The 15179-nt window shown below is 38.5% G+C and overlaps 1 protein-coding gene across 3 annotated transcripts in view; it reads right to left on the reverse strand.

Annotated features, from left to right (window-relative positions):
• Positions 1-4840: 4840 nt before the first annotated feature.
• The window catches only part of PRKD1 (protein kinase D1), a 135976-nt gene continuing 125637 nt past the window's right edge, over positions 4841-15179 (reverse strand). For all 3 annotated transcript variants that reach the window (XM_074585053.1, XM_074585054.1, XM_074585052.1), the window contains 2 exons: positions 8067-8152; positions 4841-5826 (listed from right to left, as the gene is read on the reverse strand). In XM_074585053.1, coding sequence (XP_074441154.1) covers positions 5608-5826; positions 8067-8152 — 305 coding nt within the window. In that variant the 3' untranslated portion in view covers positions 4841-5607. The remainder of the gene's footprint in view (positions 5827-8066; positions 8153-15179) is intronic.

Here is a 15179-nt window from a genome sequence, read left to right on the forward strand (position 1 = left end):
TAAAAATTGTCCTCAGAGGCTTTACAGTGTCAATTAGAAAAGTTGAAATGTTCTATTTTCACCCTAAGTCCAATAACAAAGACCTGGGGGCTGAGACAATAACGTCTTAAACTGCTGCAGCTCTTTACTTGGTGAATGTGAGCCAGGTCCCTCAAGTCAATTTTTATTTTTTCTTAAGAATATGTCAGTACTCTTTCCACTTATTAAATTTAGTGACCTAACGGCTCAAAATTAACTCATGCTTTTGTACGCCTAAGTCAACAGTGGAAGCAAAATGAACTACTTGCTTCTCAAAGGGTAGTTATTAAGACTCGCTGAAAAATCAGCCCCCATTAAAAGTGTAAGAGGTCATCATCAATAAGTCGCTATTCATTTTGGAAGTTATATCAGAAGTTATTTAGGTTATAGTTGGCAAATGTATCATAAATTCATATTGGAAAATAGTTTGTCTGGATAGAAATGCTTCAACAGAATCTGCCAATTTTTGTCAAACTTTGGCAGCACACATGTGCTTGCAGATTTCGGTATTTGCCTTAAAGGCACGTTTTCATCGTGCCTGTTTTCCTTGTTGCTCCCCTGGTTGGCACCCTGCCTGGCAGACTTCTGCAGCATGAGGCCTCAGGCCCTCCAGGCTCACAGCAGAGCTAGACGCCCTTGGGTGTAGGACCTCAGTGCCTGGGTGCCCAAGCAAAACATTTCATTTCATGGGACCTTTCAAAATAGCAACTTTTCAGGCCAAAGCATAAGTAGACTTTTCTTAAATTCTTATTTCTGAACAGCTGATGTTCAAGTGAGTAGATGTGCTCAGTGAGGCAGCAAAACAGTTTACACTTTTTATAATGCTTGTTCCCTGTTCTTCACCTAAGCAAAGCAAAGATTCAGTGAGAAGCACAGACAAGCATCAGCTCACCCAGTAGACCTTGATTTCAGCATTCACTTGCTGCATTGCTAGGAACGAGCTGAGCAAAAAGCAAGTTGAAATTCTGCATCCCATTCAGGTGTCAAATTTGTCACCACTGAAAAGTATGTGACCTACCAAGTCAGTTCCTCTGGCTTACATTTGATTTTGTTGAGCTCTTTACCATCTGGCACATGCAGAGTAAACCCCAGGAATATGAGACTCTTGGTTCAGACATCATGGTTCTGGTCATAAGGTAGAAGGTGGCCAGTGCAGTATGTGGCTGGCTTCCTTTGTTGCTAGAATAAATTATAGCCTGTCTTGGGGGGGGGGGTGGGGGGGGGGTGGGGTGGAATAAATTAGCATCTCCACATCTCCAGGAAAGTGATAAGTTGAGCAAAGTTTGGGGTGCTGAACAGCTACAAGGACAGGGCTCTGGTTTATCTGCATGAAGCAGAGCTTTTCCAGGGTGTCAATATTTTGGTAGGTCTATCGGAATAATACTGCACCATAATCTGCACCATAATCCATAATTATCCAACTCTGAGCTTTCTCACTATGTCTTATGTACTGAAGTACATGGGGGTTAACCTGCCCAGTGATTCACTCTTAAAATTTCCCTAGGAGTTTTTCTTTTTTTCCTTTCTCCCCAGTTTCACACAATGCCAAGTATCTGTTCCTGTTAGTCCAGTAAGGTTTTGTTGGGTTTTTTTCCCAGTTTATTAGCATTTTCCATCTCACCTCTGTGACTTCACTGTCAAGGATAAATTTAGGTGTGCAGAAGAGGTGTTGATTTACCCAATAACGAAAAAGAAATAACCTGGTTTGTTTAACCTCTCAAACAAAAAAATGACTGTTGTTGACACACAAACCAGATGGTTCTCGCCTTGCCATGAGGTCAGGTTTTACAACTTTATAGTCACCGGAGAAGTGAGATTCTAGGAAGGCTTTTCAGTAGCGAGGTGCAGAGGGAAAAGAGAAGGGAGGAGGAAGAAAAGGGGAAGGCAGAATATCCAGATAGTTTTGAAGAGATCCCGATAAGCTGAGAAAAAGGAGGTCTGATGTAGTATCTGAGACAACAGGAGACAAGGCTTACTGACAGGAATTCCCTTCCGTCCTGCGGCGTGAAGGTGTGGATGGATGGTCACACGCGGCTGAGCAGCTACGCGACAGCTGAGCTGTAAAAGTTGCGCAAGTGCTTGCTTTTTGCTCACCTTATTATTTGCTGAGTTAGTTAAACTGCCTGCACAAAACAGTGGATAAAGAAAGTATATCTGAATGAATAAAGGTGATGGTAGAAGTGAAAATGGCAACTTAACATAAATCAGAAGTTCTAGCTTCCACGTACGTGTTGGCTACTTCTCTGCACTCCACAGCTAAGCTCTGACACAATAAACGTGTCTACAGATGCATGATTATGTGTACGTGTGTGCTTGATAGGCATATGATATGCAGTAGGACAGCAGAAAAGGAAATCCCATCAAAACATCCCCAGGTCGGTATTTATCTGCAGCATAACCGTTGTTGCATTTTGCTTCCATGATGCATGCGCAGGAACTGTTGGCCTAATGGAAAATCTAAAGGGCATGGAAACATTACTACAGGGCAGCCTACCATTCCCTTTCCCTGAGTAAAACAAGCAAAGGAAAATCATGTAGGATGACACAACCCCAGATTTGCTTCAGCACACTTTGATGCTGATGTATCTGGAAGACAAAGTTTCCATTTAGGCTTTGAGTTAGGAATCAGTGAATTCATCTGTCTGGCTGAACTGCAAACAGCTCAGGTTTCACAGCGCGACATTTTTGAACAGCAGCAGGGAAAATTTTAATTTATTATATTGGCTAATGGCAGATTCTTTTTTGAAAAGCAATGAATATTTGCACAACAAATTCCTTAAAGTGATGAAGCTTCAGTACTAAAAATAAAAGGCTTGGGGAGGAAAAGAAGTATAATATGCCCCTAGTAATAAAACAAGAGTTCCTTTGAAATCATGTTTAGTAGCTAGTCAGAAAGTATTGCAGAGTAGCAATTTGTTAATACTTCTGTCTCTGCTCTGTTGGTAAACAGTTTATCAAAAGTGCTCCATGATATTAAGTACGTTTATCAACATAGGCCTGTGCTTAGCAAACCCTTGTGCATGCTAAGTGTTGTTATGGCAGAAATCAGCAGGTGATGGGGTTTGGCGTAAGTACTTGATGTCCTTCCTCCATTAAAAGTTGTGCTGGTTTTAGTTTTGTCACCCAGCTTCGTAGAGATGCCATCGCAAGCTGCAAAGTAGTTTGCTTTCTCTTTTAATCTTCCGACTAATGTCTATGGTTGAGAACAGCGTGCCAGTATGCTATTTGACATTTTTGAGAATTTGTGTCGTTCAAAATTACCTTTGCTCAAGGGTTGGTAGGCTGACTGTAAATAAAAACAAGCCACTAATAAAAACCTGACTCACCTAAACTGATCAGTATAAAAGCAGAGCTCTAAATCTCTGTTACTGGTTAACACAGATGAATGAGACAACAAAATTAAGGCACTTCTGTGAGGTCATGGCTCCTTACGAACACTCGATATCAACATCTGAACAAAGTCTATATGATTCTGATAATTTTCCTCAATTTCCTTTTAGAAAAGTTACTTAATTTGGCCCCAACTTCTGAAGCTGTTAAAATACAGAATATAATCTTCATGTATCCGTGAGTCCACCACTGCACATTTAAGTAGACTTGCCTTTAAACATACATACACACTTTGACTGACAGAAATTTTATAATCATCCTGAATCTCTTTTTATTTTACGTGATTTAAGATTAAGGCTGGATGAAAAAGAAACAATGGCCAATGATTAGCTAAATTCAGCCTTGTGGGAAAGTCCTGACCGAAAATACAGGCATTAGAGCATGGCAGAAAAGTCAACACGTTCGAACTCAGCCCAACAAGAGCTGTTTCAGGACACGTTACACGGCTACTGTTATCAGAGAGCTTCCTTCCAGGGTCCAGCTGAAGTGGCAAAGGATTTCTGAGCTTGAACTGCTGCCTGTCTTTTCTGGCAGTGGGAGTAGGGGAAAAGGGGTGGGGAGGAGGAAGCAGAGATTACAAAGTCATTTGTCACAACACTTTTTCATTTTCTATAAAATACAATTTTTCTGTTTGAATAAAGGAGCCTTTTCTTTATTTCTTCTACAGTACACACTATCCGTCCAGTAGAGATGCAAAGTAAGTAGAATTCTGTTGGCTCTGGTCACGTTATGTATCTGGCCTAAACTTCCCCTGGACAAAGCTCTTCTTTGAGGAAACAATGGATTTATCTGATGAAAAGCTCATGATTGTAACATAAAGCCAAGTACATCAGTAGAAGTTTATCACATGTGTCTCTAATCATTGCACACTTCTGCCTCTCATCCCATGCATTTCTTCTTTTTCAGCCTCACACTTCAATACCTGTATATCAACTGGTTTTTTCAGACATGGCCTGTGGCATAGAATAATTTTCATCTTGTCACCGAGTTACCCTGGCACGTGTTTTACAGTGCAGCCTGAACCTCTCTCACAGTTAAAGCTAAATGGGTTAGGTTGGAACACTAAGTAACCGTTAGAAATGAAAATTAGTATCTTTGAAGTTTTCAGGGGAAGGAGGGTCGGAACCTTGTCAGTTTAATAGAAGTCAGTGGAAAAGCAGAAGCAGCACTTTTCTCTGAAAAACAAATGCCCATTCATTTCACTAGTGCAAAATCAGTGTACTCAACTCCCCACTCCCCAGTACATTTCAAAACTGACTGGACTTCTGATATAAAATCATCTGAGTAGGGTCTTACAACGTGTGTTTTATAGGTACGCAGGTTAGCTGGCAGCATTTTCCTTCCTCCCTCCACATGGGCTTCTTAATGATTAACTAATCTACTCCACCTGATGCCATTCTAGGGATATTTTAAACAGAAAGATCAATCAAATGAACCTATTTTAACAAGGCTTTTATTGAAAACATACACAAAGTCAACATGTTATTTAGCTTCTGAATGTACATATTAGAGAATATTCATATTAGAGAAGAATATTTTAAGAAAAGGGCAAATACAACCGACATATGCTGCAGTTTACATTACTAAGGCATTTAGGCTTAAGAGCAGGTTACAGTGCATGTGTGTGTGTGTCTGTGTGTATCTATATACACAGACACACACACAGAGGTTATCTGATTTGAAACTGTACAGTGCTATGCAATTCGTTATTTTTTGCTTTTTCTATTTTTTTTGACACTAAATAAAGCTTTTATCCAAATGGTAGAAGTTGTTCACAGAACAGCAGTTATAATCTACTCTTCAAGAGTTTGCTTACAATTACAATACTAACGATGCACAAAAAAACCCCCCAGATCTTCATGGGAAAGTTCTCTCTTACCAAAATGAGGCTCAAGTAAGAAAAACACTAGTTTGCAAAGGCACCGTGGAGACAGGTTTTAATACATTAAATACAACATGAATCATTCACAATAACAAGTTTAGTGTTTCTGGGAACTTTTGTAAATACAACACAGTTGGTCACACAAAAATGTTTCTGTTGATTTGTCTTGGCAACTCAGATACATCAACAGTGTAACAGCATAACAGCTTTGTTCCCATCTGACAGAAAATAATGGCAGTTCTGCAAGGCAAACGTTAAACCTGACCGTATGTATTTATTAATTCCACAGTGTTTTGACAGATTATAGGGGATGCAACTTAAAGGATGCTGACACGCTCACTGAGGGCTTTCATTTCTGTTTCTTCTAGCTTGGTGTTTTCATTATGGTTAGCGCTTGGACTGATAAGGTGTGCTGGATACTGCAGTCCATGTTCTCCTGAATACTGTTCCCATCGGGAGTCGTCACTTTCATGGGTGATGTAACGTTCCCCCATTTTACATTCAAGCTCCCTTAAATCTAACCAGGTTTGATAGTCCTGAAACAGAATAACAGTATTACTTTAAAATTTCCTAAAATAAATAGCATTCCCTTCTACTACCGATAATATGCAAAGTGCTATTAACTCGGCAATCTAAAGGTCATGCATTCCTCTTGCTCTGGAATGGAAAAATCTTAAAATTAATGAATACAAAATCTGCCTATAGAGATAGGTTTCATCTCTAGAGGATTGTTTGATATAATAATTTTATTAAACTCTGACATAAGTATAGTATGGAGATGTTATGGGTTGTTTTGCAGAATGTATGGATGGTCTACAGATCTCCATAATATCTAAATGAAACATGGGTGGTAAAACAATTCCTCACAGTAGTCATAAGATGAATATGGAAGAAGAAACATCTTTAAATAATACACGTACATCCTAGTGATCTGTACCACACAGTCAAGGCAGGCGCTCCACCTCAGGATAACGGTGCAGTATATAAATTCAGCTTGGGCTAGAAAAAAATCCGTTTTTCCAAACTTAGGCAATTACTGGTGTGCTCAAAGAGACATACACGTCTAAACACCGGGGTATTTTGGAATTCCTTGTTGACAGTAAACACTAAGGCTGGAAACTGGTTTGGTTCTCATGCTGTTTAGACCATCATGGTCTGCAGCCTCTGATTTGCCTAAAGTACATCTCAAATTTAACAATTCCTTTTCTTATTCCCACCCAAAGCACACATGAAGCTGCAGTAATAAAGCCAATCCTAGCCCCATGCAGACTAACCTCTGCTCATAATCCTGTATCCAGTTTTCTTTTTCTCCTTCACCTTGTCTCAACCTAAGACAGAACCCTGGTCACCCAGCCACAGCACCAGAAACCCACACGCTGTAAACGCATGAAAGCATTCATCCTTACGATCCCACACCCTGGCCCAATTCTTACCCAGGCATCCTCTCAGAAATCATCTCTACATCCCACTGCCCTGCACCACTGTTATCTTTCCTTAGCCCACAAGGTCGGGCTCTTCTGGAAAGAGAACTCATCTCATCCACGGTGCCAGAGCTGCTGCTGTACTGCCTCATCTTGGTTCACCTCTACTCACTATTGCACAAGCAATAAAACAAAAAAAGTGGATATAGAGAGGGGAAGGACTGTTCCAACATGTGAGACAGCGAGCACCCTTGCTGCAGGCCTTAGCACAGATCACCTCTTTGGTCCCCAAAGGCTCAGAAAAATGCCTTCTGCAATGGTTGCCAGGGAGAAGAGCAGTCTTGGAGGAAAAGACTGGAGCGTGACAGGAAACCTGTGAGGAAGAAATCAGGCCCAGGAAAAATGTCCCTGAGGAAGGAGGGTGCAGGGTAGGAGGTTGCAGCCCTTTTCCTCCTATATCAGCAGGTCACCTTCTACTTTGAGAAACAGTTGGAACTGTAAGGTACTGGAGTAGGAACTAGTTTTCAGTTTGGATAAAGATTTCTTTGAGACTGTAGATCACGCATCTGATCTGTGCCGTGTCTATGGCATGAGCACTTTCCTAGACGCAAATGTGGATCTCTTGGGAGATCCCGAGGGCTGATGTCTCAGCCTGGCCTCAGCCTATCCCGGTCTCCAGGGAGGGGCCCAATGCCCCCAGCCGTCCCTGCTCCCTGACTGGGGGTGGTGGGACGGGCCCTGGCTGCTCACTGCACTGGTTCTGTTTTAGGTCTTTGACTTGCAGTGATTTGGCTGCTGTCAGGATAAAAAAATTACCATATGAGGAGCAGAAGACAGTGTCTGCTAGCATCTCAAAATTTCCTAACATTTCAGTTTTTTCTTGAAGATTTCAATTGAAGGTGGCTAACGTATTTTCCTGGAAAGCATATAACTTCACTAGTTCTTCTGATGACTGCAAAGTGAAAGCTGACTAATTAGTTTTAATAAGAAGTGAATCAGGTAGGCTCCAGGCAACAAGATGATTTAAGTCAAATGACTCTAAGGCTTGTTTTTTAAAGATATATATATATATATGTGTGTGTGTATATATATATTTATATCATGTTCTCAGTGGAAAAAAAAAGAAAATATTTTTGTAATGTATTTTGAAAACATGAGTTTAGTATTGGAATCTAATACTTCAAAAATTAATAAGAAACTATAGGTAAATTGGTGAAGGAGCATAGGGTTCTCAGGATCTGAAAATATCTTCAGGTTTGTAGATTTGCTTAGATTCTACTGCGCTTAAAGATGAAAATTTGTTATATACTGAAAGCCTAAATGAATAAGAAAAGACACGGAATTTGTAGCCATACCTGTAACCACGGGTGGCTTAACGTTTTGTCCACACTGTAGCGCTTTCTCATTTTCACTTGCAACAAATTATTTATGAGATCAATAGCTGAAAGGAAATAATATTGGAAAATGTCAGTTTAAATGTATTTGTTTCAACTAGGACATGCAAACAGAGAGACAGACAGACATGGTAGTTGTAAAAAGAGGAGACTGCTGAATATTATCTTGGAAATCAAACCAATTGTGGGAATGAGATAAAAAAAATCTCGGGACTTCTGACAAAGGCGGCACTGCCAGGGGTTCTGAGACATGCTTTTCCTGGAGCAGATGGTCATTAATTTTACTTTTTCTGTTGTGGACAAACAGATTTTTAGCTTTTTTTAGAGTAAAGTATAGTTCACGCTAAATTCTTTAACTCATGTTTATTTTGTTCCCTCTCAAAATGTCTGTGAAATGGATGTGGGATCAGAAATCCAGTGGGTAGCCAATAGGACCACTACTGATAGATGGTTTGAAAACTCATTTGTTTTCCAAAATCATGAGGTTAATCTTTTTCCTCTTTGTTGGTAAAAGAAGTTCTCAAGTTCCAAGTTATGAGGAAGAGACAGAAAAGTCAGTCATACGCCATGGTTCAGTTAAAGAGCGACTTCTCATACAACCTGGGAAAAAGTAGTGGCCATAGTTTTTATCTGATGCTTGGAAGAGGAGAACATAGTTCTTACCCACTGCAGTAAATCTGGGTATCAGCAATCTTTTTCAACACTGTCCCCTTACCCTTAAATTCAGCAGAATTACAGTAAGACTTCAGTCTGTCTTTTTGATAAATAGGCCAGTGCTGAATGTGAATGTAATAAGGTTCCCATTTGTTTATCTTCAGTGGTATTCAGGTGTATATGATCTTCAGAGTTAATTTTTCATCATTTACTAGGAATCTGTTTGGCAAATAAGTCAAGAACTTGATGAAAGAACTGATTGTCCTGGTAACTGATTTCAGTCAGCCATCTGTTGAGATATAAGTGCGTGTTTCCCAAGATGTGCCTCTAACTGCCAAGTACCTACTGAATATTATTCCCGCCATGGAGTATTGATAACGTCTCTATCATGCATCTTCTGTCCAACCCACTGGAAGCAGATGTGACTGTGAGCCATAGAAGTGATGAAATTACCCACTCAGCCTCCCTCAAGTTACAACAGGATGAAGACCCCTTTGCCCCTTTTTTTCCTTCAGGACAATGACATACTACATGTAATAACATATTTCTTTGTATTCTTGGGGGAAATTGCCAATGGCTTGTTGAACAGACTCAAAAAGCATTGGGCTAGAAATAATCACAACAGAAGGTACATAAAGTAAGACAGAGAAGGAAACTAAGACAAAAGTGAAAAGGCAGCTTCACAGGATGGTTGGGATTGTCAGTGTTAAGGAATCATTTGTTCTTCACAGCAGTTTACACTGATAGTCTGCTTTTTTGCCACTGGAATATTGCTGTCTCTGTAACAAGTTTTGGTGTTTGTTTTTTGTTCTTTATCTAGGGTTCTTTTTGCCAGGAAAGTTTCGAATATCACTTGCCTCTTAGCAATCAATAAGCACCAACGTGACTATTATGAAGACTTAGGGCCCAAACTATTTGATTCAATTCCATTTGCTTTAATACACAAAGTTTTCAACCGTGGGTGAAGAAAGAGATCAAACACGAGTTTCAACAGCAAAAAGCATTAGCTATTTTTTACCAGGAAATCATGCAATCCAAGAAAAGGCACTTCTCAAGCGTAAGAGTTCTGAGTATCAGAAGTCAAGATGCAAGCGACGCGTGCTGGCAAGGCAAGAAAAGGACAGTGCTGTGTAAAGGGACGCAGAAACTAGGGAGTTCAATACAGACAGGCTGAGTGCTGGAACTGAAGGATTAAAGGATTTCCTTAGGGATCTGGAATAGCCTGTTAAGGAGAAAATTCTGAATTTAACTGGTGTTAAATAAATTGTGGAGGTTGACACTGATAGGTTCTGTGGGACTATTTAAAGGAAACGAGGAAAGATCCTGGTTATTCTCGGTTTCAGCTTGAAAGAAAACCACCCTGTCCTGATAGTGTCCTCACAGCCAGTATCTAACACGGTTTGGTCTGGCTACAGTTCATATAAGATGTACAAACAGTAACATTCATGTTGACTCAATTTCTGAATGAAAAAAAAATATTTCATATAATTAGTACTTTGATGATTACATTTTGAGTCGTACTGCTTAAGAACATTGGAGATAAAAATTTGGAAGGTATTAACATTTAGTTTAGACATACAACTTCAGTGTGATTCAGGGGACAAAACTGGGGCATCAACTGTTAGGAAATTAAATTTTCTGTCTAGGAAGATAAAGCAGTTTTGAGGCAAGGGTAGCAACTACACTGTATTTTAAAGTAAATTTTATGAGTTTTCACTAGAGACTGATTATTGTTTTAAAACCAGGTTTTAAAGTAATACTTGTCAGACATTTTAGGACCTTTATAAAGTTTGACAATATTCCTCTGTAAAATCAATAATTCAATAAATGCAGAGCGTTAAGAAAGACCTACGGCCTGCACATCATCCACGGGAATCCAACAGGTTATCACCAAGGAAGCAACCTGAATGAAAGTTCTGAGAGGATTATGGGACTGCGTTTTCTAACACTTCTGTGGGCCCCTGTTTACTTCCTGTGATTTAAGGATAGCATAAGTAGCTAGCTGAGGGCTTATGAAGTTCCAGCAGCTGGACTTTTTGTTAAAGGTGATAAACTAGCCAACTACTCCAATAGCACGGCTACTGGTCATTTAGATGGGTGATCATTTAGCAGAATCCCCAATGGGACGATTCAAACGCGACTTTAAAAAGCTGTATGTGCCCTTGATTTCAGGAAGGATTGCTCTTTAGTTGGTTCTTTTACTGGAAAGCACCTCCAGAGTCAGGAGGTTCATGTTTCTAAACAGCTTATGGCAGTTTATTAATATGGCAAATAATTAATTGTACTAAAGACATTAACAATTTTCACTCTAAGTATTTTTTTATTTTCACAGAAGTTAAAAAAAAGAAATTACCTTAAGAATATCAAGAAAGGCAGTCCTAAATTAACAATAAATTCATATTTGGTCCAAAATTTTTAAAGTACACCCATAATATTAGCTACTCTTACAGCCATCACTTGTAAAAATTTAAGCTGCTGACATTAATGTAAAACTAAGGACTTCCTAGGCCCTGGATTCTTCTGAGTATAGCTCTGCTGATCAGTGGTATAATTTTTTTCATAGACATAAACCCGTTCCTTATTGCTAGTCAATACAGCTTTGTTGACAAATGCTGTAGTATAAATGCAGTTATTTTTGGCAAAAAATAATCTTCAGCTGGCAGAACTTATTATTTTCAGGGACATGGATTCAAGAAATCCTTGGCAATTAAAAACTGCACCTCTGTAAGAGAGTTTTTTTAATACTAATCTATCCTAGCAAACATATGTAAGTAGAGCTAAGACCTTACTTTAAACAGCTAGTTAAACATTTACTGAGGTAGTGAGCATCTTTGAGCTATAACATGCATTTGACCTCCTCGTACTTAATGCTCATTCATGTGACTTTGTCATTAACGCCTGAAACAGAGTTCCTATTCACATTATGCTGAAACAAGTCTATATAAATACTGTCTTGAAGGCAGCTGTGGTATTTATTCTGACTCAAAAGCAGTGTAACAGGCACACCATGATCAAATTTAATGCATGGAAGAAATTGCATTGTTTCTTCCCAAATTATTTAATAATACAAAGTAACGTGAAGCAGTGTAACAGGGACACCATGATCAAATTTAATGCATGGAAGAAATTGCATTGTTTCTTCCCAAATTATTTAATAATACAAAGTAATGTGAAGCACCTAATCAACACTGTGCATATCACATAGCTCATCAGCCTAGTAGTAATAGCTGTGTTGGTAGCTGATGGAAAAAAAAAATTATGAATACAGTGATTTATGAAAATTCCACAACAGAACAAAACACACCATGAATAATCCAAAGCTTGACACTGCACATTTTAGGACCATGCAGTTCAAAAGAACAGCCACCACAGTGAAGACACACTAGGTAAATTACGCTAACAGGCAGAGGAGCAAAATCATTCAGGGAGTTCTGTCTTTATATTTAGTAGTGTTGTTTTTGGGGTTTTTTTTTTGTAACTTGTAGCTAAATCAAAAGAAATCTTTTGAGATGATGCAGATTGGGTGGACTGGAAAGTCAAAGTTGGAAACGAACAGTAATGCTGTTGTAAATAGGCTCCGTGTTTGACAGATGTGAAATTTAAAGCTGTAAACCAGGAAATAATTCTGCAAGTAGATGCCTCTGTATGAATATCTAGCAAAATTCCACAATGAAGTCTGAACCAAGGTCAAATTGTCATACAGAATTCAGTGAATTTGGAAATGTAAGCTGGCTTGAAAACAATTGAAGACAGAACAGAACTAGCAGACTGGGCAATGGAATGTTGAGTGGCTGTGACAAAATCTGGTTTTCTAGAAGATACCCAAAGTTTACAACAGCAACTACCTCTCTACTGTAACGTCTTACAGTTCTGTTTAGGTGTACAAACACAAACTTGGTTTTGGGGCAGTATTCTTTCAAAAAAGAGAAGCTATTGTAAAAAGGCGGGAAAATGCAGCTGTTTAGTGGGGGTGGAAATCAGAATTCCCTATGGAGGAATCTCTGGAAAACCTCAAAACGTAAAGCAATTGGGTTTGGTGAAGTTAGAAAAGGGATTTCGTGCATGAGGGCTATGCTTCGGGAAATTATGCTCACAGGAATGTTTTGAATGGATAATCAGTTGGGAAAAAAATACATTTCTGAGAGCTACAAAAATTGAAAATTCTTTGTTTTTATAGGTTAAGTTTTAATGGGGAAAGAGGACAGACAAAGCATTACACAAACCCCCCTAGAATTTCTCAGCAGGAAGAGTTGATGAGATTAATCCAGGTGTTATGACATCAGACAGACACATTATGGAGAGAAAAGAGAAATAGTCAATGACTAGACCACACTCCTGAGTGGCAGAAAAGACAGAACCATTGATAGCAACTGAAAGACATTAGAAACACAAAAATATTATCCTCAAATGAATTCTGCCTTCTCTCTTGGCTCGTGACTGTAGATTTTTATTTTAAAAATTGCTAGAAAATGCTACAGAAAAGTAATTCTCAAGAAAATAATGTAATAGTGTGGTCTGAGTTAGTTTTATGACACACTTTTTCTCCAAAATACAGTTTCCATATGTTCTTGCTCTGAACTTGCTAGACGTTAAGTGTATTATTTATATAATTACGCAGTTTAAACTGTTATGGGTCATGTTATGGGTCATTTATAAATCTATTGCTTCATCAGTGCAGTTTAGAATTTTAAAAGCCAATTGAATTTTACCTTAAGACCAATAATTGAATAAGGAATACAGGATGGGAACATTTAGGCTACTTTAGTACTGTCATTGCTTTTCCAGACACAGTGTTTAGGTATGACCTATCTAATTTTTTTTTCCTTTTAAAATTTTGCTCCGCTCTGTGTTCCAGCTCCCAAATTAACATGTTGTTGCTTGGCAATATGAGAAAAAGCATCTACTGAGCACTAAAACCAAAGTGGGGATAAACAGAGCATCATTCACTCTAATTTGTGCACTATTCATTAAATGCAATGAAATATGTGATTCTGCTAAAAAGTAAAATATCTGAGCTTTTAATTCCTTTCTGTTTACAATAAAAATAGAAGTAAACGTGGCAATAACTAAGTTTAGCTACTCTTAAAGTTTTTACATGAGTAAAGGTCTGAAAAGAGTACTGAAAAAACTACAGTCGCAAGAAGTTTTACATCCAATTTGGCTCTCTGAGACAGAGTAATAGTCGTAAGCAAGAAACAAAAAGGTTGAGCACTGTTCTGCTTTCCTCAGTGTCGATTTTTGCTATAGGCATGCAAAAATTCCTAACACTGCTTTCATTAGTCATTTTGCGAAAAATTATCTGCCCTTTAATAAAATTGTTGTTTCACAGACACTGGCAATGCACTTGGTTGATGATCACTTCCTTTAATCTAAAGTGAAACTTGCATAACAAGGTAAAAACCCCACAACTTCTGAAACATTTACAGTTCCACTAAACGTACACACACAGAATTTCGAGCAAACGAGTTCCTGCGGTTTCAGAAGTAACTACCTCAGTTGTATCATCTGCGTATGTTTGCAGTCCTAACTCAGTACAGTTATGAAGTAACCCCCCCTATCTATTGTTTTAGGGTATCTGTCTTATCTACCATCACTTGCATCAAGCAGGATTGTTGATAGAGAAAGCAATAGGTTTGAATAAACACTTATTTCTTTTTAGCTCAACCCGATACGTAATTCCTTGTACTACTTCTCACTGTTCTACAACAGTGTTTCTAGGATTATCATACCATGAACATTCACAGCAACCAGTACTGACATATTTCAACAGTAAAAAGAGAGGAGAGAGTCATGCATATTGCATTTCATATGTTCAGCAAACCTGAGGATTTTTATTGGCATGCATAAATCAGAGTTAATACTAATACTCTGGAATGATAGCCTAGCTCTTCTAAGAGCACTGAATTCTCAGTGTCTGGCTGCTACTACTGAGGCGTGTAATATAATCTCTGTATGAAGGTACCACTTTTAAAATCTAGCTGTAATGTACAATTCATAGAGTCCATTGTTGAGGACTGCTTGAACACAGCACTGTCTTTTGGACATACGAGAAGAATGCAGTAAGTAATGGAGAAAGCAAGAAAGAAGAATATTTACATTATGTACATTATTTTTCCTTATGATAACCTTTTGACAAATGGCTCTTATTTGTCAAATTCGCCCAGCAAAACACTTTAAAAAGATCTTTCCTACCTGCATTAAAAGTAATACTTATTTTCCATTTCTTTTATCTGCAATAATAATACTTGTCTAATCAATTTTGCTTTCAATTTTTTAATGCTATAGCAGTGCAGCAAAATTTTGGTTGAAGGTTTCTGTGAAGACTGTGGGTGTTTATTATGTGTTAAACTTCTCTTAAATATTTGTAGAAGTTTTAAAATGTCAGTAAATAAATTGGACTAACTGCTGGATCTTCACAAT

Source organism: Larus michahellis, chromosome 4 (assembly GCF_964199755.1).
Source record: "Larus michahellis chromosome 4, bLarMic1.1, whole genome shotgun sequence".
NCBI classification, from domain to species: Eukaryota; Metazoa; Chordata; class Aves; order Charadriiformes; family Laridae; genus Larus; species Larus michahellis.